At 39.6% G+C, this 26,859-nt stretch overlaps 1 protein-coding gene across 1 annotated transcript; it reads left to right on the top strand.

Annotated features, from left to right (window-relative positions):
- The first annotated feature begins 12,323 nt into the window (after nt 1-12,323).
- Nucleotides 12,324-26,557, top strand: LOC139324672 (vomeronasal type-2 receptor 26-like). The gene is made up of 4 exons (XM_070954403.1): nt 12,324-12,743; nt 23,371-23,598; nt 24,654-24,780; nt 25,662-26,557. The coding sequence occupies exons 1-4, from the start codon at nt 12,324-12,326 to the stop codon at nt 26,555-26,557; spliced, it is 1,671 nt and encodes a 556-aa protein (XP_070810504.1).
- The last annotated feature ends 302 nt before the right edge of the window (nt 26,558-26,859 follow it).

The following is a 26,859-nucleotide window of genomic DNA, read 5'->3' as shown; positions in this document are numbered from 1 at the left end:
TGATCTCCCACTTGATGCAGAGTTTGTCTTCCAGTTGATATCAGGTAATTAAAATCACCCTTTATTACTGTGGTGTGATTCCTACATACTTTGGTTAACTGATTAGCATAATTAATTTATATTTATTTGGGTATAATTTCTTTCTTTCATTTTCTCGATCAATGCCTATTATAATATGATAAATATAAACAAGCTATACAATTTAATGAGAATTATAAATTTGGCTTTACTGCTCATCTTATTTCATATGAAGATTAGAATGTGTCTAAAGGAGTGGAGATATTACACAAAGAACCTTGAGGTTTAAACAAAGAGATCTCTGAATTGTTTCTGAAGCAATGTGACACTGAGAATTCCCAGGCAACTTCATGTGTGGAGGTCAGAGGGACAAATTGAAAAGATCTTCCAGCTGGCTTCCTAGCTGACCTTGTCTCTCTAGCAAACATCAGTGAGCCAATGACATATTTTATAAGGCAAAGGATAATACATTGAATTGAGGTCCAATCCATGATGCCAGTAGTATCCAACTTACATGCTTTCCCCTTTCTGGTCAATATGCTGGAGTATGATCACTGAAAATATCACAGATCACATCAACAACTCACAGCACGTTGCATGGTCATAAATCTGTTTGGTGTATTTATGGCTATGAAACACTTGATTAAGAGGGAAAAAAGTAATTCAGAATGCCAGCAGATGAAATTATTCTAATTTTTCTGGGTAAACACTAGATGACAATTGCAACATATAGAAAACTATTCTTTGTGTGGTCACAGCAACAAATATAAGATGTAGAGTTCTATGGAACAAAACAAATGTTTCATTGATAGAAATATCAATGCCAATTGATATATAGACTGCCAAGAATATTTTGCTAATATTTCCATTTGGAAGAGGGCTGCAAGGGAAAGCTGTGATGAGTGGGGCTTTCAAGAGTCACTTTAATGCCCAGATATAGGGGGAAAGGGATTCTGGGTCTGTCTTCAGTTATGTAGAGTTATGTTCTGTTATGTAGTGGAAGAGAAATATTTGTGTTTATTGCCTTTCAATTCCAAGGAAGCATTAGATTGTCAATCTTCCAATGTTTGGTAATTGTACAAAACTGGCTTGATTTGGTTTGTCTTTTCCTCTTTGCCCATCTAATCAATTTAGGAAGATCACAATCTTCTTCTTTGTTTAAAATAAAAATATATATTTAAGATTTTGATTACAACAGTAAAAGCAAATTTCAACTAAACTCAGAGAGAGCAAGAGAGAGGGAAAGAAACTATCAAAAGCACAAGGAAAGAGCAAGAAAAAAAGAACAAGTAAAAGAAATGAAATGACTTCCAATTTCCGTCACAGTATAAGCAAACTTAATAACTTTTCAGCCCCTAGAAGGCTACTCTTTGTTTCATAACCTATTTCCTTTCTATATGCATAAATCAATGGGGGGTTGCTTCCCGGGAGAACCGGTAGTGGTGGCAGCTGGAGGCTCCACCCACCTGCCCAGATGTCAATCAAAAATGCTCTGCAGAATCTACAATTGGAGATGATTCCAGATTACTGTAAAGAAATTTTAAATGCAGAAATTACAGTTGGGGAAATAGCAATAGCTATCAAGAAACAAGCTAATGGAAAAATTCCGGGACCGGATGGGATTCCTAGTGAATTTTATAAAGGAGTCTTTGATTCACTTAGTTTGTACATTAAAGATCTATTTAATGTACAAACATGTACATAATGTATCTATTATAATGAGGTTTTATTATACTCTAAGATACCCCGGTCCTGGACGGAAGCCTACATTTCCCTAATCCCGAAACCCGAAACAGATAAAACTCTGATCCAGAACTATAGGCCAATCTCGCTCCTGAATGTGGATTACAAGATTTTTGCGACAATACTAGTTGAGAGACTCTGGGTGTTCCTGTCCCGATTTATCCACCAAGACCAGAATGGTTTCCTGCCTCATAGGCACCTAAGAGATAATATAAGGGTAGTATTGAATGCCTTAGAATACTATGAGACACACTCTGATAAACCAATGGTAATGATTTTTCTGGATGCCCAAAAGGCTTTTGACAGAGTCAACTGGAATTTTATAATACAACAATTGGAAGTGATGGGTTTTGGGCCTCAATTTACAAGGGCTGTTCAAGCCATTTATTCTAAACAGTTGCCAAGGCTGCTGTTTAATGGATCATTATCAGATGAGATACAGATTTATAAAGGTACCAGACAAGGATGTCCTCTTTCACCGCTGCTATTTATTTTAACACTTGAACCACTTCTTAAGACAATCAGGCAGGATTCGGAAATTAAGGGCTTAAAAGTTAAAGGGGAAGAATACAAACTCCAAGCATTTGCCGACGATTTGGTTTTCATATTAGAAGATTCCCTTATTATGGGACCAAAATTACTTACTAAATTAGATGAATACGGGGAGGTAGCGGGATTAAAAATCAATAAGGATAAAACCAAAATGTTAACAAAAATTTGTCAGGTGCTCAAAAGGAACAGATCCAAAGTATTATGGGGATTAATTGTGTCAAAAAACTTAAGTATTTAGGTATTTGGCTTACAAATAGATGTTCTTCTATCAAAGAGCTCAATTATTCCAAATTATTAATAGACACAGCGAATGAAGTGGAGAGATAGCAACATATTCAGATCTCATTTTTGGGTAGAATTGCCACGATAAAAGCCCATGTTTTACCGAAATGGATCTTTTTATTCCAAACGGCTCCTGCAAGATTGGATTATTTTTTTTTTAGGAAATTAGACCAAATTCTAAGTAAATTTATTTGGCAGAGTAAAAAACCCCATATAAAAAGAAAAATGCTGCAAGAGCACAAAACAAGGGGTGGCTTGGGGCTCCCTATGTGGGAGCTTTATTACTAAGCTTCATCCCTGGTCTGGATAAAAGATTGGGTGATCCTCTCAAGAAAGCGCATTTTAGCAATTGAAGGATATGATTTGCAGTGGGGATGGCATTCCTTCTTGTGGTCTCAGAAAGACAAACAATCCAAACATTTTACTAATCATTATATTAGAGGAATTTTATTAAGGGTTTGGGAAATGGTGAAGAAGCAAGTTTACACACAGATTCCTAAGTGGATTCCTAGAGGCAGTGACCCTTCTGACTGTGCTCAATATAAAGAGGAACTGGGTTTATGGTGACTTGTTGGATGAAGTCGGGAGACTTAGACCTAGAGCCAATCTTCAAACTAGAGGATTAGACATAGACAATTCAAACTAGATTCGCTAGGGATAAACAGGAACAGGGTATTTCCCTTCATTTACAAACTTTTGACAAGCTTCTCCTAAGTGGCCGAAGGAAATTTATTACCAACGTTTGCAATCTTCTTCTGTCCAATTTTATGGCGGAGGAGATTGTAAAGGACACAATGATTGCCTGGGGGAGAAATATTGGAACAACAATTCAGCTTGATGCATGGCAAAATGTATGGAACAAAACTATGAAACTGACCCTTTCTTCCCCATTCAAAGAAAACTTTTATAAAATGATCTACCATTGGTATCTTCCCCCCCCCCCCCCGCCGCCAGAATCGCTAAGATGTTCCCAGGATCCTCTGATAGATGTTGGAAATGTGGGTCAGCCAAGGGTACTTTCTTCCATCAGTGGTGGATTTGTCTGTCAGCTAGACGCTATTTGGGGAAGATACAGCAGTGGCTGCTGGAAATAACAGGTGTGAGCTTTCCCCTTCACCCAGACCTCTACTTACTTGGAATAAGACTGGACTACATTGACAAGAAGGATTGGTATATATTTGTCCATGTCTCAACAGCGGCGAGAATGGCATTTGCTCAACTGTGGAAAGATGCAGATACACCCCCTGACCATCTGATAATAAACAAGATTCTCCGATGTGCTGAGATGGACAGGCTAACATATATCTTAAAAGACAAGAAAGATTCAGTATATAATAGAAGTTGGGACAGATGCTTTGTCTGGCTCAAAAGAAGATTAAACCTAGGAGAAGGGTGATAAGATCGTCTAATTAGATTAACTAGATATTTACTAGGCTATATAATTCTTTATAATTTTGATAAAAACAGGCCAATTGTTTTGCAGATAGTTAAAAGAACTTGATTGCATTGAAATGTTTGGCTAGGATGATATTAGTTAATATTAATTGGAGAGTGAGCTTAACTCTCGGTTAGTCATGTTTGTTGTTGCGTTTTAGCCTTGTGTTTATGTGTTTCTATATTTCACTTCTTATATTGCTTTCCAATCATTATTGTGTGTTAATTTTACTGTAAATATTTAATAAAGATTTTTTTTAAAAAAAAACAAAAACAAAAATGCTCTGCGCATGCGCAGAAGTGCCGTGCCCATAGGCTATCGATAGTGAACCTGTAGCACTGGGATTTGAAACCCACTACTGGCATAAATCCAGAGATCATCAACATTTCAGTCCAGCTGTTAGCAAAAAAATCTATAAATATTTACTAGAGATCTTATTTTAACCTTGGTCAAACAAATCAAATTTATAGTCCTTCCTTTTACTTTTAAAAACTTTGGCCTTTGGTGCTTTCAGATATTTTTATAGGATTTGATCTCTCAACTTTTAATTTCCTATCACAAGAACTTCTTGGAGGATTTAACAAATCTCTTTTGCATCTCCAATAAAGTTACTATCCAGGCCATTCTCTTGGTTTATCATTTGTATTTTCAATTTATTTTTCAAGACTTAATTTGTATGAAGTCTTTATCCAGATCATTTGTAGCACCTGGTAGCAGACTAAAGCACTGTTATTAACATCAGCTGCCTGCAATTACTGCAAGTTCAAATCTCACCAGGCTCAAGGTTGATTCAGCCTTCCATCCTTTCTAAGGTAGGCAAAATGAGGACCCGGATTGTGGGGGGCAATAAACTGACGTCCTATAAATATACCAAAGTATGAAGGCTATTGCTTAACGCATTGTAAGCCACCCTGAATCTCCGGAGAAGGGCGGCATATAAATCAAAATAATTTTTTTTAAAAATAAAATAAAATAAATGGTTCTCTCTGTCTTATAATCATACATTTGAAATTGTCCAGTATTTCTGATTCTAATATTTCTACATCAGGCAAAATTCATTTCACCACTTTATCATGTAAATCTCTCAAAATATTCTCTTTTGCAGTTTCATTATTTTGTTAATATCTTTTGGATGTCATATAGTCATAGAAAAAGACATCATTGCTGACACTATACCTACTAATTTCTGACTCTAGTCTTTAAAAATTTCTTAGAGTATTTCAAATGTCCTAATAATAAAGAGGGCTGTAAAAATTTTTACAGACCCCTCACATCCGGGACATAAACTGTTTCAACTCCTACCCTCAAAACGATGCTATAGAGCACTCCACACCAGAACAACTAGACACAAGAACAGTTTTTTCCTGAACGCCATTACTCTGCTAAACAAATAATTCCCTCAACACTGTCAAACTATTTACTAAGTCTGCACTACTATTAATCTTCTCAGTGTTCCCACCACCCATCTCCTTCCACTTATGACTGTATGACTGTAACTTTGTTGCTTGCATCCTTACGATTTATATTGATATTGTTCCTGATTGCTTATTTGTACCCTATGACTATCATTAAGTGTTGTACCTTATGATTCTTGACGAACATATCTTTTCTTTTATGATGCATATGAGAGCATATGCACTTGGTGCATATGCACCAAGACAAATTCCTTGTGTGTCACTTGGCCAATAAAAAAAAATCTAATTCTATTTGTGTCATTTTGTAAATTCCTCCATTAAATCAGAAACTTTTTAAAGTTTTGATAATTAGGTTGACTTTGTTGTTAAACAAATGGTTTTAATTAACTAGAAATGTAAGGCAAAATGTCGAAGTTGGTTTTTTTTTTTTTATTCTGCTGCACTGCAAAAAGTTGGTAGTCACTGTTTTTTTTATCTTAACACCTTTTCTTTTTCTTTGTCTATTTGTCTTGACTTTAGTTTCTATTTGTCTTTTGTCCTATAATGAACTTTAATAGAAATGTTTTAAAAAATATAATTCACACTAATTCATCTATCGGATTATTTGAATTCACACTAATCATGGTTCGCCTGTATCAAATTAACAAATAATCACACATTCTATTTCTTAATTTTTTCTATCTCTGAGCTTTTATCTAAGCATGTATATATTTAAAATATTCCCCTACTTTTTATAGACCATTCTCTGCCAATCTAAAGCAGACCTGAGAAATTTCTTTTCATGTTACTTATTTCCTTTAGCTGAAGAGCTACATATGATTATCTTCTCTATAATTATCAAATTAACTATGATTCCCACTAGATCTTCTCCAGATTATTCAGGTGCCAAGTTGAGTCTATTATTTACAACAAAAATCAACCCTGGATCTGAATGTTCTACCAGTTTCACCACTGATAAAGAAGACAGTAACCTTCTGTTTTCAACCAAGCTGGTCAAGACATTGTATTTTGTGATGCTCAAATTGTAGATATCGGGTTATGTCATTTATAAAACTCTGCTCATCACTGGTTGTTGGTGTTCTTCTATACCCAACTTCCAGTTGCAACAATTTCTGCCAGATATTTAGAAAAGGCAAACAAGTCAAGTAAGGTTCTATAACAGCACCGAGTGACAGCAAACACAAAGGCACAAAAATTGAATGCCAATGCAAAAGATAAAGTTAGTATGCAACAGAAGAATGTCATACAAGATGGTGATGACCATGATGTCAATATTAGTATCAATGCCTGAAGCAACGTGCAAACTTCCTCTTCTTAACTGCAACATTATTAAGCCTCTCCCTATTCTTCACAAGTACACTCATCCTGGAGATATCATCATTGCTGGAATTATCTCTCAAGTCTACACTTTTTCCAGTCCAATTCTCTTTGACCGTCATCCTTCAAATGAACTTCAAGATGAAGTGATGTAAGCTTCTCCTTTATTCTGAGAAATGAATTCTGCTCCAACAGTCATTCACACGATCTAGGGTAATTTACTTTAAACAGTCAGAATATATTACATTCACGTGGGCCTTCATCTACTTTAAAATATCTTCTTTTCTCATTTGGTTGGTTAGCTAATTCTTATTGATTTATTCATTATTGATTTCTGGCTGGCCAACTTGCAGTGTGACTTTTTATTATTAACAAATGTCAGGTTACTAAGTGATACGTTTAATCTTAGAATAATCAGTGAACAAATGTGGTCATCTGAAGTTAACTGTAATAGTCACTGTAATCTAAAGATCCCATTGTCAGAAGTCACTTTTTTCTCTAACTACAAGCTACCAAAACTGCTTTAAACAGAAATCTCCATTTTGAAGTTGGTTTGGGGAACATGAATGCATCTAAAGCAAAGTGTAGAATTCAAGGCAAAATCATTTTTTTTCCTGGAATGCAGAGAAAACAAAAATAATATTTGCTGATTTTATTTATTTATTTATATTTTATTTATTTCCTGGAATCATACCAATATTTTCTTTTCGTATTTTAATTTTATATGTTCATAGCATAGTAAAACACACTTCATCAAACAATACTGAAACTAAATTGAAACAAGTATTACATTTACTTAATAAAATTACTTAATAAAACATTACTTAATTTTCATTGTCTAGTTTAATTAAAAGAAGGACTAGGGGAGACATGATAGCAGTGTTCCAATATCTCAGGGGCTGCCACAAAGAAGAGGGAGTCAAGCTATTCTCCAAAGCACCTGAGGGTAGGACAAGAAGCAATGGGTGGAAACTAATCAAGGAGAGAAGCAACTTAAACTAAAGAGAAATTTCCTGACAGTTAGAAAAATTAATCAGTGGAACAACTTGCCTCCAGATGTTGTGAATGCTCCAACACTGGAAAGTTTTAAGAAGATGTTGGATAACTATTTGCCTGAAGTGGTGTAGTGTTTTCTGCCTAGGCAGGGGATTGGACTAGAAGACCTCCAAGGTCCCTTCCAACTCTGTTATTCTATTCTATTCTATTCTATTCTATTCTATTCTATTCTATTCTATTCTATTCTATTCTATTCTATTCTATTCTATTCTATTCTATTCTATTCTATTCTATTCTATTCATGACAGGGTTCTCTTTCAGAGTTACCAAAATATTCTAGCCCTGGTGTTTGCTGTGGAACAGATCAATGAAAGCCTTCAGATCTTACCTAACCTCACATTTGGGTTCAATATCTATAACAGTAATTTCAGTCCAAGCAGGACTTTCTTGGCCTCAATGGAGCTTCTCTTCACACTCATCCCAAACTACAAGTGTGGCTTTGGAAACATTCCTGTAGCAGCAATTGGAGGACCTGACATCTGCCTTCACATGGCGAGCATTTTGAGCATCTACAAAATTCCACAGGTAATCCAAGATTCAGAATATTAAATGTCAGTTTTCATGAGATTGTCATTCTTTGGAAGCCCTCTTGTGTTTGGAAAATGGAGAAGTAAAGGAGCATGGGAAATGTTTTAATATGATGATAGGCATTAAGGGTTTAGAGATCCTTCCATCTGAAAAAGTAAGATTTTAAAGATTTCTACTGAATCTATACAGTAAAGTAAAGGTAAAGGTTCCCCTCACACATATGTGCTAGTCATTCCTGACTCTAGCGGGGAGGGCTAATCTCCGTTTCAAAGCTGAAGAGCAGTGCTGTCTGAAGATGTCTCCATGGTCATGTGGCCGGCATGACTAAATGCCAAAGGCACACGGAACGTTGTTACCTTCCCACCAAAGGTGGTCCCTAATTTTTCTATTTGCATTTTTACATGCTTTCGAACTGTTAGGTTGGCAGAAGCTGGGACAAGTAACGGGAGCTCACCCCATTACGCAGCGCTAGGGATTCAAACCACTGAACTGCCGACCTTTCGATCGACAAGCTCAGCGTCTTAGCCACTGAGCCACCACGTCCCTTTAATCGATACAGTACATGACTTCATATTTCTGAAATTAATTATGGTTATCATTCATTTTCAGAAATGGATACATTTTTTCCATCCCAGGTTTCATTAATATTAATCTAAAGTATATGATAGACCACATGTCTGCCTCTCTGTGACAGGAGAAGGGAGCGTTCGAAAAAGGTGATTAGGAATTGTATGTGGAGAATGACTTTGGTATCTACAAGTCTAGAGGTGCTCCTTTTTCCTCCTTCATCCTCAGCACCTGTTTCAGAGGGAGTGACTTCCCCAAGAATTTAGATTAAGTGTCAGAAGACATTTAGAATATCTGTAAAATGTCAGATTAACAATTGGTTCCTACCTGGGTTACACATACTGCATTTGCCCCCCCTCTAATTTTAAAACATGCTGCAATCAATATGTATAATGTAAAACACTCATGTTCATAATAAATAGTATCATTCTGAAGCATCCTTGTGATGAAACTTTGCTATAGCATTTCACTAGATTTTTATGTATTCCTACATCTATGGAGACACCACAATGAGCTTTTTACTAAATCTCTACTATGTGGTTTGTTGATCAGGAACTGATAATAAGTGATGACTTGGATTCCTGTAGGAAATAGTTCTAAAGATTCATAGGCAGCAGATGTGAAATTGGCAAAAGAAGAGAAATCTTAACAGAATAACAGAGTTGGAAGGGACCTTGGAGGTCTTCTAGTCCAATGCCCTGCACAAGCAGGACCACCGTATATCATTTCAGAAAAATGGCTGTCCAGTATCTTCTTAAAAGCATCCAGTGATGGAAGCACCCACAACTTCTGAAGACAACTTGTTCCACTGGTTAATTATTCTCACTGTTAGGAAATTTCTCCTCACTTCTAGGTTGCTTCTTTCCTTGATTAGTTTCCATTCATTGTTTCTTGTCTTGCTTTCTGGTGTTTTGGAAAATAGGTTGATTCCCTCTTCTTTATGGCAGCCCCTCAAATACTGGAGTGCTATCATGTCACCCCTAGTCCTCCTTTTCACTAGACCAGATAAACAATTCCTGCATCTGTTCTTCATATGTTTTAACCTCCAGCTCCGTAAAACATCTGTGTTGACTTAATTATCATTGGGGACAATTCAAAGAGAAAGAGTTTGGCTGTAATGCGAATGACTAGTAGATGGCTGCAATGGACTTATACAGTTCTAGTTGCTTTAGCTGTAGCCTTTCTCTAAATCCAGATAAAGTGAGGATCATGTTCCTAAAATTTCTTGGAATTTTTATAAGACAAAGGCTCATCTATTTATGGAAACTACTAAATTATTGGATGGAAAGGCATAGGAGAGTACTAAGTGAAGAACATTTTTTTTTAATTTATTTGTCAAACACATATAAGATAATAGATATAAGTATAAACATGATTATGAATACAGGATAAGGATATAAATAAATGGGGACAGTAGGACAGGGATGATAGGTACGTTGGTGTGCTTATGCACACCCCTTACAGACCTCTTAGGAATGGGGTAAGGTCAACAGTAGACAGTCTAAGTTTAAAGTTATTGGAGGCATTGACCACTTTGTTGCTGAAGTCATGTTTTGTGCAATCGAGTTTGGAGCAGTTTACCTTAAGTTTGTATCTATTGTGTGCTCATCTATCATTGTGGTTGAAGCTGAAATAGTTATTGACAGGTAGGACGTTGTAGCAGATACTTTTGTGTACTACGCTTAGGTCAGTCCAAAGGCGGTGTAGTTCTAAATTGTCTAATCCCAAAATTTCAAGCCTCGTGGCATAAGGTATTCTGTTGTTAGCAGAGGAGTGGAGTACACTTCTCGTGAAATACCTCTAGACTCGCTCTATTGTATTAATGTCCAATGTACAGTGCGGGTTTCAGGCAGATGAGCTGTATTTGAGAATTGGTCTAGGAAAGGTTTTGTGTGCCCTAGTTTGCAGTACAATATTTCTGGAGAAGAAGCTTCACAAGAATTCATCAACAAAGGTAACATACAGAGGGTGTCAGAAGATAGATGGAAGAAAGATTGCCAAAAATTGATCTTTCTGAGATCATAAGTAAATCCACTCAACTGGAATAGTAGGTATAGCATTAAACAATATAGAGGGATGCATGTGTGCTAGTTAATACATATATTTATGTATATATATATATACATATATATCAACTCATATCATCGCTGATTAAGTCAGATTCATTTTGATTTGTTCTTAGTCTACAAATTAGAGAGCTGAAAAACGTTTGCTGCTTTTAATGATTATGTCAGGCTATGAACTAGAAGGCAACACCATGAAAAGAAGGACTAGGGGAGACATGATAGCAGTGTTCCAATATCTCAGAGGCTGCCACAAGGAAGAGGGATCAAGCTATTCTCCAAAGCACCTGAGGGTAGGACAAGAAGCAATGGGTGGAAACTAATCAAGGAGAGAAGCAAGTTAGAACTAAGGAGAAATTTCCTGACAGTTAGAACAATTAATCGGTGGAACAACTTGCCTCCAGAAGTTGTGAATGCTCCAACAGTAGAACATGAAGGTGTTGGATAACCATTTGTCTGAAGTGGTGTAGGGTTTCCTGCCTAAGCAGGGGGTTGGACTAGAAGACCTCCAAGGTCCCTTCCAATTCTATTCTATTCTATTCTATTCTATTCTATTCTATTCTATTCTATTCTATTCTATTCTATTCTATTCTATTCTATTCTATTCTATTCTATTAAAATTTATAAGGATTGAGGGCAGGAAAGAGAAAAAAAGCATGCTGTGGGGAGGAGCCAAGCCTAGAAATCTGTTGGCTCCTAAATCTTTCAATCAAATCAATCCCTGAACTCTTGTCTGTGGCCTCGTACAATCCTGATATGTACTTGTTAAAAGATTACTATTTGAAACCCTGGTGGTTGGAATATGCCTAATATTTAGGGAAAAACTACTAGAATCTGGAAAGTGCATCATTATTGAAACCAAAGGAGAGGGACAAAGAAGCACAGTTGTTCTTGTTGTTTGTTGTTTTTAAATTCCATTAGCTCACATATGGCTCTGCTCCAGTAACAAATAAAGGCGTTTTTTTACAACAAATGTTCCCAAATGAGGCCCTACAACACAAAGGCATCCTCCAGTTACTGCAGCATTTTAGGTGGACATGGATTGGTGTTCTTTCTGGGAAAGATGATACAGGAGAGAAGTTCATCCGGGATATACTCCCCATGTTTTCTCAGCTAGGAATCTGCTTTGATTTTATAGAAACGTTCCCTAGCCTGGCATTTTACAGTGATTTTATGGAAGTGATGGATAAAGGACTTGAAGTATACAAAATCATCATGAAAAGCATGGCCAACGTGATCATTGTGTATGGCAAGATCCAGACAATGACATTTTTAAAATCGTTTCTCCGTTTTGCAGAAGTGGAAGACATACCCTTGCGCCCCAAAATCTGGTTTATGCCAGCACAAATGGATTTTGCAACAGTATCCTTTAACCTACACTGGGATATACATTTCATCCACGGCGCTTTATCTCTCTCTGTTAACTCAAAGAAAGTATTGGGATTTCAGGAGTTTCTTCAGAGCAGAAATCCAACCACAGAAAGGCACGATGGCTTTATTAGAGATTTCTGGGAGCAGGTGTTTGATTGCTCATTTCTCAACTCTAAGAAGAGTAAAGGCACTGAGAGAATTTGTACTGGAGAAGAGAAACTGGAGAGACTCCCTACTTCTGCTTTTGAACTTAGGATGAGTGGCCACAGCTACAACGTGTACAATGCTGTCTTTGCTGTGGCACATGCTTTGCAGTCAATGCACTCCTCTAAATCCCAGCAAAGAAATTGGATGAACTTGGGGAAACAGTCGTTTCAGGACCTACAATCATGGCAGGTAATATCTAGAGCAGAGAACTTCAGGAAAACTTATATTCTCTATGGTTGTCAATTCTAAGTTAGAAAACATTTTCCTCCTAAACAACAGAGTGCTATAGTATTTACATGGTCAATTTTGTAATATTTCATCTGCAAAAGAATTCCACTGGTATATGGAAGGCTACTGTATATAAAGGAGAGAGAATTAGAGAGAGCAGGGACCTCCAGTATTTATAGAACAATCTCAAAGAACACAGTAAACTTATATAAGTAAGGTAAAGGTAAAGGTAAAGGTTCCCCTTGCACATATGTGCTAGTTTTTCCCGACTCTAGGGGGCGGTGCTCATCTCCGTATCAAAGCCGAAGAGCCAGCGCTGTCCGAAGACGTCTCTGTGGTCATGTGGCTGGCATGACTAAATGCCAAAGGCGCACAGAACACTGTTACCTCCCCACCAAAGGTGATCCCTATTTTTCTACTTGCATTTTTTTTTTGGTAAAGTTTTTTTTTTTTTTTAAACACACACACAAACAAATATACAATACATCTTTTCTGAACAGAATATTGGCCCGGTCTTAAATTTGTACAGATTTTTGTTCATCTTTAACACAATTTTATATGTTCAATTTTTCTCATAGCATTTATTCTCTTTAATTTTAAGAAACCAATATTACCCTTCATCTTGATTTCTCATCCTATTATAGCTCAATTTTTCTTTTACCTCCTTAAAATCTGAACCCCTAAATTTAGATTCACATAACATAGTACAATCCCCAATTATTTCCTTAAATTCACTTCTTCTAATCACCAATGATTCTTTTATCAACTACAGGTGAAACTCGAAAAATTAGAATATCGTGCAAAAATTCATTTATTTCAGTAATACAACTTAAAAGGTGAAACTAATATATGAGATAGACTCATTACATGCAAAGCGAGATAGTTCAAGCCTTGATTTGTCATACTTTTGATGATTATGGCTTACAGCTCATGAAAACCCCAAATTCACAATCTCAGAAAATTAGAATATTGTGAAAAGGTTCAATATTCTAGGCTCAAAGTGTCCCACTCTAATCAGCTAATTAAGCCATAACACCTGCAAAGGGTTCCTGAGCCTTTAAATGGTCTCTCAGTCTGGTTCAGTAAGAATCACAATCATGGGAAAGACTGCTGACCTGACAGTTGTGCAGAAAACCATAATTGACACCCTCCATAAGGAGGGAAAGCCTCAAAAGGTAATTGCAAAAGAAGTTGGATGTTCCCAAAGTGCTGTATCAAAGCACATTAATAGAAAGTTATGTGGAAGGGAAAAGTGTGGAAGAAAAAGGTGCACAAGCAGCAGGGATAACCGCAGTCTGGAGAGGATTGTCAGGAAAAGGCCATTCAAAAGTGTTGGGGACTTTCACAAGGAGTGGACTGAGGCTGGAGTCAGTGCATCAAGAGCCACCACACACAGATGGATCCTGGACATGGGCTTCAAATGTCGTATTCTTCGTCAAGCTGCTCCTGAACAACAAACAACATCAGAAGCGTCTTACCTGGGCTAAAGAAAAAAAGAACTGGTCTGTTGCTCAGTGGTCCAAAGTCCTCTTTTCTGATGAGAGCAACTTTTGCATCTCATTTGGAAACCAAGGACCCAGAGTCTGGAGGAAGAATGGAGAGGCACACACTGCAAGATGCTTGAAGTCCAGTGTGAAGTTTCCACAGTCTGTGTTGATTTGGGGAGCCATGTCATCTGCTGGTGTTGGTCCACTGTGCTTCATTAAGTCCAGGGTCAACGCAGCCGTCTACCAGGAGATTTTGGAGCACTTCATGCTTCCTTCCGCAGATGAGCTTTATGGGGATGCTGACTTCATTTTCCAGCAGGACCTGGCACCTGCCCACACTGCCAAAAGTACCAAAACCTGGTTCAATGACCATGGGATTACTTTGCTTGATTGGCCAGCAAACTTGCCTGACCTGAGCCCCATAGAGAATCTATGGGGCATTGCCAAGAAAAAAGGTGAGAGACATGAGACCGAACAATGCAGAAGAGTTGAAGTCCGCTATTGAAGCATCCTGGTCTTCCATAACACCTCAACAGTGCCACAGGCTGATAGCATCCATGCCACGCCGCATTGAGGCAGTAATTGATGCAAAAGGGGCCCAAACCAAGTACTGAGTACATATTCATGCTTATACTTTTCAGAGGTCCGATATTGTTCTATGTACAATCCTTGTTTTATTGATTTCATATAATATTCTAATTTTCTGAGATTGTGAATTTGGGGTTTTCATGAGCTGTAAGCCATAATCATCAAAATTATGACAAATCAAGGCTTGAACTATTTTGCTTTGCATGTAATGAGTCTATCTCATATATTAGTTCCACCTTTTAAGTTGCATTACTGAAATAAATGAACTTTTGCATGATATTCTAATTTTTCGAGTTTCACCTGTATTCCAAATAATACAATTCAACATATTAGTAGAGACCAATTAACTATATATCTTAACCCAAATGTTCCGACTGCTGCAATTTCATGTATTAAACTTCTTATTTCTGGGTCTTATTTTCAAGTCTTAAACATCCCTACATTTTGTCATGTTTTCATATTGACTTAAATAATTCATTATTACCATTATATTATTTCATCAATTATTTATATTCTTATCTCTTATTTTAAAAGTAATCCATTTATCATAATTTCACTAATTAATGAAACATATTCAATGAAAAATCAATTAAATATCAATCTTACTCCAGTATCCCTAAATTTAAACTCATACAACATAATACAATTCCTAATTATTTTCTTAGAATCTCCTATTCCAGTCTCAAATATTTTTTTCTTTATCAACTGTTCCAAATAGCACACTTCAACATTTTTATAAAAACCAGTTAATTATATCTAATTAATTCATAATCCAATATCATTTCAACTTTCTTAACTTATTTAGTTAAATTCCAAATATACAATTGAAAATATTCCAGTTATTACAATCCCCTTCATTAATTAAAAATATTCCAATTATTACATTCATCATACATGCATATAGTTTGAAATCATTTCATTAAAAATACAATTTCATCTTTTCTCTAAGATTCATTTCAGTTACCATATTCCTCTTCCATTTCTCTCTCCCTTTCTATCTTTATATTTTCTTTTCTTTTTCTTTTTCTTTCCCCTACTTTTCTTTTGTATTTTAAAGTCCTGAACTCTCTTTTCTCTTTTTTTATCTTTCCACTGTTAATCCCAATACAATCATTTTGTTTTTTAAGAGCATACACTCTTCTGTTTTGCTGTACCTTTCCCATTCTTTTCCAACCCTTTTCTCTTTTTCTTATGTTCTCACTGATAATCCCAATGTAATCATTTATGTTTTTATATTCTTTCTATTCCTCCCTCTTTTCTTTCTTTATTTGTTTCCCCTTTTTCTATTTCTTCCATTGTTAATCCCAATGTAATTTTTGAAATTCTCCTTTTTATTATTGCTACCCACATAATCATTTAATTTTGCACAATCAATCTCCTTGTCTTTGCCTTCTTCTTTATTGTCAGTCTCTTTTTCTTGCTTCTCATTAGTTGTTTCTTTGTCAGCTTGAATGTATCCTAAATCATCAAGTTTCAATTTTCCATGCAAGATTGTGGTCATTTCCCTTATTTCCATTTTCAATGATAAGCACATCGTTTTCATCATTTCTTTAAGTTCCTGCACCATTTTATTCTTTCTAGGTTAAAATTATTCCAATTGAAGTTACGTTGTAATCCTCTTTTGTTTCCAAAGCCAAGACACTTGTGAACAAACAAAGCCTCCTTAAAAATTCTCACATGCTGTTATCCCTTTCAAGATTCAAGTTTTTTTTTTCTTTTCCAAAACAAGGATTCAGTGTTGCAATATTTTTTTTCTCCTGAAGATGGCTCTCTGCAATCCACTATTACAATCAGCAAGCTGGAAAAGTATCCATTTTGTTTGCTGTCAGCTTTAAACAATTTTTACTTATTTAACTTTTCTTCTTTTTCACCTTTATATGCACCAAATCAGTTTAAAATTCAGTCCAGATTTGCATAATCCAAATTTAATGTTACATTCCAATTTAGTTTCATTTTAAAGTCATTAACCAGTCCTTTCTGTTACAAGTTTTTCTTCCTTCTTTATCCTTCCTCCTGTTGTTGCTCCATCCTCCGAGCCTATCTTATCGGAGGGAGAAGGCTCCGAACATGAAGGAGAGGAGTAGGCCAGGCCTCCCTCTCCAGGCCTCTCCTCTCTGGCACTGCCTCAGGTGCCGGCCGAGGAAGAGGAGATTAGCCAGGAGCCAGGTGTCTCCGATGATAGCGATGGAGGCGATCTGTTGTTCCTGGATCCACGCCAATGAAGGCGTGATAAACGGTTGCAGCAGTTGAGGAGGCATGCCAGGGATTAGGCTGAGTCACTGGACCACACCCCAGAGACTATATAAGAGAGTGTGGTGGCCATTTAAGACTCTGTGACGGACAAAAACTAACTCTGGCTAGTCACTTTGAACAACGCTTAAATCTGACGAAGGTTTCTTGTTTTGAACTGGACTATTTGCAAACTGTGTGTATTTCTGTTTATCTGGTGAAGGGATATGCTGCTAATCCCAGGAGGGATACTGGTTCTATGGACATGAGGCCTGAGGAGGCGGAATATGGCTATCCTCACCCTTGAGCTTTCTATCAAAGTCTCCATGGATTGGCCTGGTGAGAGACGGCCGCCCTGGAAACTTTCGGGGTCGAATGATATGCACCTCCTTAGCCACTGTCGTGAGAGGACAGTGGAGCTTGGCAGCCTGACCATGGACTGGAATTTTCCCTGCGCTTTTAACATCAGCGGTCCCCCACCCTTGGACTGTTTCCCCTGATGGCTATATGTATTCAGTGTCGGAACTCCTTGTCCTGCAAGATTCTCCCCTCTCGCAGGCTTGGCCCCCCACATTATCGAGGGCCTATCTCGATGACGGACTTTGGAGTCCGGAGAGATGGCATGGAGCAAGGAAGAATTTATGGGGCTTTTTAGGGAAATTTTTAAAGATTTTAAGGGGTTCTGGGGGGGGGTTGTAATTATTCTTTTAAAGATACTGGGAAGACGACTATGGCGGATGGGGGGGGGAAATCCACCAGGGTCAGAGCCGTGCCCGGCACAGGGTAACGATCCGGGGGGCACTGGACGAGGGATTGGGAAAGGGATGGGGGACGATATCTATGAGGGCTGTACCATCGGCACGGTGAATGGGAGGGGCAGATATGGCGGGAGCAGGGGACCACATCAGGTGTTGGGGGCTCGCACTTGCTGTCTGAGAGCAATTGCTTGCCCCGGTCCCCAAGGCTCTGCTCGGATACTAGGTGGCTTAGATACTCAGGAGCTGGGCCTTCGGCTGATGCTGTGCAATGCCAGGTCCGTGGTCAATAAGGCCTCCCTCATTCACGATCTTATACAAGAGGGAGGAGCGGACCTGGCGGGTATTACGGAGACCTGGTTGGGCCCGGAGGGTGGCGTCCCTCTGGTTGAAATGTGCCCACCAGGCTTCAGAGCATTCCATCAGCCGAGGGCCCAGGGGAGGGGCGGGGGGGGTGGCGGTTATTATTAACGAGGATCTGGGTCCGAGGGAGACCACTGTGCCTCAGATAGCCGGATGTGAGTCCCTCCTTGTGAGGTGGGGCCGTGGGGTTCAGATGGGCTTGTTGCTTACGTACCTGGCTCCCTGCCGCGTGGCAACAGCCCTACCTGAGCTACTCGACGTGATAGCCACGGTGGCAGTAGATACACCCAGGCTTTTAGTCATGGGTGATTTCAACTTGCCATCCGTTGGTGAAACGTCTGAGGTGGCTCGGGAGTTCATGGCTTCCATGACAACCATGGACCTGACCCAGTTAGTTCATGGCCCTACTCACAGGGGAGGTCACACTCTGGATTTGATTTTTGTCTCTGGCCAGTGGTTGAGTGGCCTTGTTATAGGGGATATAGACATGGAACCCTTGTCATGGACTGACCACTCACTCCTTCGCCTAGATCTTCGAACCACGACCCCTCGCTGCAGGGAGGTGGACCCAATTAGATGGATCCGCCCCAGGCGCCTGATGGATCCTGATAGGTTCCAGACGGAACTTGGGCCATTTCCTGAGGATCTAGCACATGACTCGGCCGAGGACCTGGTAGCCGCCTGGGATCGGGCGGCTGGTGGGGCCTTGGACCGAGTTGTGCCTTTGCAGCCTCTGACCCGATGCCGATCCCGTGCGGCTCCTTGGTTTACTGAGGAGCTGAGGGAAATGAAGCGCCAGAAAAGACGCCTGGAGAGCAGTTGGAGGGCCAGTCTCGCTGAATCTGATCGAACACTGGTAAGGTCTCATATTAAGGCCTACCTAGTGGCGATAAAGTCGGCAAAGTCTAACTACTTTTCTGCCTCTATTGCGTCATCAGGGAATCATCCGGCCACCCTGTTTAGGGTGACCCGCACCCTGCTCCATCTGGGAGTGCGGGAGGATCCCTTAGAAGGCAGGGCGGAGGATTTCGGACAATACCTGTATGACAAAATCGCTCAGATCCGGGGGGATCTGGACTCTGACTGGGTAGATCAGGGCAGGGTGACGAGGAACAGTCTTGAGAATGTTATCTGGGAAGAGTTTGATGCTGTGACTCCCGATGATGTGGACAGGATTTTGGGGAGACTTAGTGCGGCCACATGTTTACTGGACCCGTGTCCCTCCTGGTTGGTACTGGCTTCCCGGGAGGTTACACGAGGCTGGCTCCAGGGCGTCATTAATGCTTCGTTGAGTGAGGGTCACTTCCCCACTGCCCTGAAAGAGGCGGTGGTGAGGCCTCTCCTCAAGAAGCCGTCCCTGGATCCAGCAATATTGGCCAACTATCGTCCTGTTTCCAACCTTCGCTTCATTGCGAAGGTTGTTGAGAGTGTGGTCGCGCAACAGTTTCCGCAATTCCTGGAGGAAACATCCTATCTAGATCCGTTCCAGTCGGGTTTCAGGTCTGGGCACAGCACGGAAACGGCATTGGTCGCATTGGTGGATGATCTCTGGAGGGCTCGGGACAGGGGTTATTCCTCTGTTCTGGTCCTATTAGATCTCTCAGCGGCTTTTGATACCATCGACCATGGTATCATGCTGCACCGGCTGGAAGAGTTGGGGATGGGAGGCACTGTGTTGCGGTGGTTCTCCTCCTTTCTCTCCGACCGGTCGCAGTTTGTGTTGGCAGGGGGGCAGAGGTCGACCTCGAGGCCTCTCATCTGTGGAGTGCCGCAGGGATCGGTCCTCTCGCCCCTTCTGTTCAACATTTATGTGAAGCCGCTGGGCGAGATCATCCGTGGCTTTGGGGTGAGATACCACCAGTACGCTGATGACACCCAGCTGTACATCTCCACCCCAGGCCACCCCAACGATGCCCTTGAAGTGATGTCCCAGTGCCTGGAGGCTGTGCGGATCTGGATGGGGAGGAACAGGCTCAGGCTCAACCCTTCCAAGACTGAGTGGCTGTGGCTCCCGGCATCCCGATATAGTCAGTTGACTCCATCGCTGACTATTGGGGGCGAGTCTTTGGCCCCCACTGAAAGGGCTCGCAATCTGGGAGTCCTCCTGGATAGGCAGCTGTCTTTGGAGGAACATCTGACGGCTGTTACCAGGGGGACCTTTTATCAGGTTCGCCTGATTCGCCAGTTGCGGCCCTTTCTTGATCGGGATTCCTTGTGCACAGTCACTCATGCCCTCGTCACCTCTCGCCTTGACTACTGCAACGCTCTCTACATGGGGCTCCCCTTGAAGAGCACCCGGAGGCTCCAGCTGGTCCAGAATGCAGCAGCGCGGGTAGTGATGGGAGCAACATGGCGCTCCCATGTAACACCGCTCCTGCGCGAGCTGCACTGGCTCCCGGTGGTCTTCCGGGTGCGCTTCAAGGTGTTGGTTATCACCTTTAAAGCGCTCCATGGCATAGGGCCTAGCTATCTCTGAGACCGCCTGCTTCTACTGATGACCTCCCATCGACCCGTGCGCTCCCACAGAGAGGGCCTCCTCAGGGTGCCATCAGCCAAACAATGTAGGCTAGTGGCCCCCAGGGGGAGGGCCTCCTCTGTGGGGGCTCCCACCCTCTGGAATCAGTTGCCCCCGGAGATAAGAAGAATCCATGACCTCAATGCCTTCCGTCGTTCCCTGAAAACCTATCTTTTTCAGCAAGCCGGGTTGGCTTAGAACAAATTTTTAAATTCTTTTAATTAGTTTGTGATTCTTAACTTCGGGCCAAAATTTATATATATTTTAAATGTTTTAATATTTGTATTCTATGTTTTTTATCTTGGCTGTACACCGCCCTGAGTCCTCAGGGAGAAGGGTGGTATATAAATTGGAAATTAAATTAAATTAAATTAAATATTAAGTAAAAAGCACTTGGCAGTCGGTGCTCGTCTTGCTGCCAAGTTTTTGATAACAAACTGTGCGTGCCAAGTGCTTCCTTTAACCCTCGGCTGGGTGTGTGTGTGTGTGTGTGTGTGTGTGTGTAGACGGGGACAGAACACCTCCTTTTATAGTTCCCAAATTAAAAAAAGGGTCTTTTCGGGTTCTCAATTCTTCTGATTTTTTTTAAAGTTCTCCAAATACTTAAATTCCCCCCCCCAAAAAAAAACCCCCACAATTTTCAGATAGGGTTTTATTACTTTATAATTTCTGCCTTAATCTTCTTTTTTTGTCCTTTCCCACGTTTATTAGCCGCTGTTATCACGCTAGGGCATTTATAATTGTTTTTTTATTTATTATTTATTTATTTATTATATTTCTATACCGCCTTTCTCCCGTAGGACTCCAGGTGGTGTACAGTCAAGAAAAATATAGACACACAAACATCATAAAATTGCTAATTAAAATTGTTACTTAGTTTGGTCAATTAAATAAAACCCAGAATTAGATAACATTTAAAAAATCATTCGCATGTTTGTATGTTTAGCCCTGTCTGTTGGAACATCAGGGTCTTGAGGGCACGGCGGAAAGCACGGAGATCAGGGATATTCCGTATCTCCGGGGGCAAAATAAAAATCCTCTTTTTTTCTTTCTGCCTATGAGTTAAATATCACTCATCAGGCATCAATATTCTGCTCAATTCTCCATGCTTGCACAGTGTGTCAGGTTTCGACTGCACTAGAGTAAATGCAGCTTGAAGTGCTGACACAGTGCTTGGTCCGGTTGCCCCAGCTTCTTGGCAGTCGTAATGGCCATCGCCCCCCGCTGCAGAGTCAGAAAGAATTTCCTATGACCTCCGAAGAACTTGCCTGTTCCTCTTGGTCTTCCAAGATGCCTCTCTTTCTTCCCTGTCCCTACAGGACAGATCCGAAGAGGTTGTAAAAAAATGCTTTTTTTAAAAAAAGAAAAGCCTCTGATGATCACACGGCTCAGCTGCGATCGTCAGAGGCTTTTAAAAGCATTTTTTTCTGCAACTTCTTAAGATTGTAGAAAAAATGCTTTTAAAAGTAAAAAAAAAAAAAAGTTGGCCATGCCCACCCAGTCACATTACCCCCCCCAAGCCATTCCCACAGAACTGGTAGTAACAAATTTTACATTTCACCACTGCTTGAAAGACTGACTGGGTTCTCTCCTCCTTCCTTCTTGTAGCCTAGTGATGGAAGAAGTGAGCAGCACTCGGTAGGGTAACAATGAAGAAATTGGAAAATGTATTCAAACGTTATGATGTGCCTATATCTAGAAAAAGAATCAAAATCATGCAAACCATGGTATACCCTCTGAAATTCTACAAAAGTGTTGGTTTTAGCTATAGCTGTCTGACAGCAAGCCAGTCATGTGCCAATTGTTAAACTAGAAAACCTTCTATTTCTACCTGAATGGGAGAGCACTGTTTATGATGGAGAACAAGTGGTTTTATTCAGCTGGTTCTATCCAGTTCAGGTGAACTGGTAGCGGCGGCTGCGGGAGGCTCTGCCCACCTACCTGGACGTCATCACATCCCATTTTAGATTCTCTGTGCATGTGCAGAAGGCCCTGTGCATGCACGGAGGTGGTGCACAAAGCAAGCGCACACCCACACGTGTTTCACATTTGCGAACCGGTAGTGAAGGTAAGTGAATACCACCACTGTGCAGTACTGTAAAATATCTTCTGAAGGTATTTGGTGTAGTGGTTAAAGCACTTGCTAGAAACCAGGAGAGTTGTAGTATTACCTTAGGCATGAAAGCCGGCTGAGTGACCTTGGGTCTGTTTTTCTCAATTGTTGTGTTGTTATGGGGAGAATAGGTGGAGGAAGAAGTCAGTGGTGGGTTGCTCCCGGTTTGGCCTGGTTTGGCCGAGCTGGTAGTGGTGACGATGTGATGTCACCAAACCGATTCTCTTTGACTGGGAGCTGGGCCCTCCCGCCCGTCCCATTTTATTCCTACCTTTATTTTTGGTTTTTTAGCCCAGCTGATAGGCGCAACAGAGTCGACTGTTGCATCTCAGCTGGCCTAACACGCTTGCACGGAACGCAAGTTTGGGGATCGCGCGCAAAGTGCATGCACAAAGAGAACAGGTGATAACACTGGTTGGAACCCACCACTGGAAGAAGTATATAGAAAATAATAAAGGCAAAGTAAAAATAAACAAATAAACAAATAATGATTTAACCCACCCCTTACAAATTTTCTCTTTGTGCCTCTCAAATTTAGCTGCATCCTTTTCTGAGAAGTGTCTTCTTCAACAATAGTGTGGGTGAAAAGATTTCCTTTGACAAAAATGGAGAATTTATTGGAGGATTTGATATTATAAACTGGGTCACTTTTCCCAACCAGTCATTTTCTAAAGTGAAAGTAGGAAGCATAGATCCCTTTGCTTCTCCAGACAAAGCCTTCAGTATTCATCTGGATTCCATCACATGGCCAGAAAGCTTTAATCAAGTCAGTGATATTGTCTTTGTTTTGATTCAGTTAATCAACATTGGGGGAAAAAAAGCAAACTTCTGGAAAAGTTTTTCATTTCTGAGTTGCATTCAATTACTTTTTATGTATTTATATCCTTATCAAGAAACAAATAGACTCATGTTTTATTGTAGTCTGTCATCTTACTTCTTAATTCTTTTGTTTGAAAAGACTTCTAAAGATTAAAGAGTGATTCTTGGATTTGTATTTCCAGATAGACAGGAGTAAAGTTCAAAATTAATATGGTGGTTGTCTCTGAGTAGATATTCCTCAGTAATCTGTAATCTTTGTAGTCTGCAAATAAAAATGAATATCTCTGATCCCCTCAGATAAGGGCATTTATAGCCATAATTCCAGACTAAAATCTTCCAGTGCTTTTGGACTTGAAATCCATGAATACCAACTAGCAGTCAGAAGACATGATGAAAACTCATTAATTTCACAGTAACTGTGAAACCATAATTTCAATTGGGAAACTGTGAGCATCTTAGACCAAATTGAGTGCAAAAACACAAGAGAATTCCTGGAAGCCTGGCACTTGGACAAATTGACCATCAATAGGCAAATAGAGATGAACAACATCTACATACCATTCAAAAGAGACAATCATACAGGCCAAAAAGGAAACAAAGACCCAAACATTCCCTTCCTAGCAATCAACATCCAGATGAGCAGAGACTGACACCAAGATTAATGTTAGAGTAACAACTAAGATGCAAACAACAACTCAGACAAACAAGCTAATAGTAAACAGCCCAGTCAAGGAACCACAAAGACCACTCTCCACAAAACTGATAGGGCAAGCCATTAAGATATAAAATGAGATCAAACCCCACTCCCTGCTAGAATTGATAATGTTATCTTAGTCTGGTAAAGAAACATCTGCAAGAAAACAACCAGATTCACAGAGCACCAAGGATCCCTGAGTCCAACCCTTAGCTACAAATATTATCTTCTATCAAAACTGTTTATTTTTCAGCATGAAGTAAATCTATTCTCTCTCTCTCTCTCTCTTCTTGTTACTTCTGGATCAGTCACTCCCCATTTCTTTGTGTAATAATCATTGCCAGAGAGGATATAGGAAGGCCAAAAAGGAAGGGAAGCCATTTTGTTGTTATTATTGCCTTCTATGTCCAGAAGGGAAGATTTCAACTGAAGACGGTAAGAAGTACTATGCACAGAGGTTTTCTAAAACAAAACAAAACAAAGTAATGAGAATGAATCTGCTGATGAAGAGTTGTGTGCCTGGATATGTAAACTCTTCAGTTGTGAAAGTATTTACAAGATGAAAGCAATATGAGTGAATAAAGATACACTGAGTTCAGATATAAATATGTAAGACGAGGGACTAAGTAAAATGCTATCATAAGTGTTGAGTGATGTTCTTAAGAGACAGGTGGAGGAGCTGCTACCAAGACCATTGTCAGATAAAAGCAGCCTCACAATCTCCCAAATCCTAGTTGAAAGCCTTTAACCTCTATTTCAAACTGGGTGAAACTAAACACCATTTAGTAGTACATGAATAAGCTTACATCTAAGTTTAATTATAAGATATCTGCAACAGGGCTATCTAAAAAGTAGGCCCTGTTCCCTAATTGTAGTTAATTGATCAATTATTCAATAATGAATTATTATTCTTTCATTATTCAATAATGAATAATTCATTATTGTTCAATGGATTATTATTCACCGCCCTGAGTCCTGCAGGAGTAGGGCGGTATATAAATCTAATAAAATAAAATAAATAAAATAAATAATTATTCAATATTGAATTATTGAATTATTTGGGATAATGAGATAATTAGACAAAGGCATTTTCATTCCTTCCAGATGATACAAACGATGATCAGGGGCTGATATTAAATTCAATGTACCACTAGGAATAATCTGTGGGAAAATAAAATCCTTTCAATTTAACAGATTTGTTTCTTTGATCTCATTTCATCTCAGGCTGAGTTCCTCCTAGCCATATTCTGTAATGGGGGGGGGGTGTTGGTGTTGTATTGATGAGTGTAACAGAATTTTTTGCTGATTGCTTTTAGATACAGGTGACTGTTCTCCATGTCCCGAAGATCAATACCCAAATCACAACAAGGATTCATGTCTCCCCAAAGTGATAACTTTCTTATCATATGAAGAACCACTGGGGATGAGTTTGACTATCTGTGCTCTGTCTTGTTCTGCTATCACAATTTTACTGCTCCAGATCTTCATTAAACACAGGGACACTCCCATTGTAAAAGCCAACAACAGAAATCTCACCTACATTATCCTCATCTCCCTTCTGCTCTCTTTCCTTTGTGTTTTGTTATTTATTGGAAGACCAAAGGAAGTTGTGTGTCTTCTTCGACAACCAGCTTTTGGCATTATCTTCTCAGTGGCAGTTTCCTGTTTATTGGCCAAAACCATTGTGGTTGTCCTAGCATTCATGGCCACCAAGCCTGGGTCCAAAACGAAGAGATGGGTGGGGAAAAGAATGGTGAGCTCCATTGTACTTTCCTGCTCTCTTGTTCAAGTCATCATTTGTGCCTCATGGCTGATGACATCCCCACCATACCCAGATTCTGATAAACATTCACTCTCTCAAGAAATCATACTAGAATGCAATGAAGGTTCAGTGACCATATTTTATTGCGTCTTGGGTTTTATGGGCCTTTTGGCCACTATCAGCTTCTCTGCAGCTTTTCTAGCCAGGAAATTACCTGACAGTTTCAATGAAGCCAAATTCATCACCTTCAGCATGTTTGTCTTCTGCAGTGTTTGGTTATCTTTTATCCCAAGTTACCTGAGTACCAAAGGGAAATATATGGTGGCTGTGGAGATCTTCTCCATCTTATCTTCCAGTGCTGGCTTGTTGGGTTGTATCTTTGCCCCCAAATGTTTTATCATCCTGTTCAGACCTGAACTGAACAGCAAGCATTTGCTCATGAAGAGATAAGTTTTAAATCCTGAAAAATTATTCCCAGTAACTAATGCAGATTCTGTTGGAATAGGATGAGGTCAAACAACTCAAAGTCCATCACCTTGTCATCATGGCACAAAGTATCTTATCAATACAAACCAAAGTGCTTTTAGAAAATATGGATCGGCTCTGTTATTAAGTAGAATAATGTGACTGCTTTAAAAGTGTTTAAATTTATTTGCCATATTTTAAGTAATGAAGATAGTAAGGTATTTTCCGGGTCTGACTGAATTCTCATGTCACTATAGAGGTTGTGCTGAACAAAAACTTTTATTTTC

Source organism: Pituophis catenifer, unplaced genomic scaffold (assembly GCF_029215685.1).
Source record: "Pituophis catenifer annectens isolate HBS135680 unplaced genomic scaffold, rPitCat1.0.hap2 SCAF_15, whole genome shotgun sequence".
NCBI lineage: Eukaryota > Metazoa > Chordata > Lepidosauria > Squamata > Colubridae > Pituophis > Pituophis catenifer.
The sequence above is the reverse complement of the archived record's forward strand: the minus strand, read 5'-3'. Positions and strand labels throughout refer to the sequence as shown.

Excerpts from the sequence above, each read along its gene's own strand:
- LOC139324672 (XM_070954403.1), top strand. The coding sequence starts at position 12,324 with ATGGATTTTGCAACAGTATCCTTTAACCTACACTGGGATATACATTTC. Across the intron at positions 12,744-23,370 it reads AGGACCTACAATCATGGCAG|CTGCATCCTTTTCTGAGAAG; the intron begins GTAATATCTAGA and ends TCTCAAATTTAG. Across the intron at positions 24,781-25,661 it reads GAAGATTTCAACTGAAGACG|ATACAGGTGACTGTTCTCCA; the intron begins GTAAGAAGTACT and ends GATTGCTTTTAG.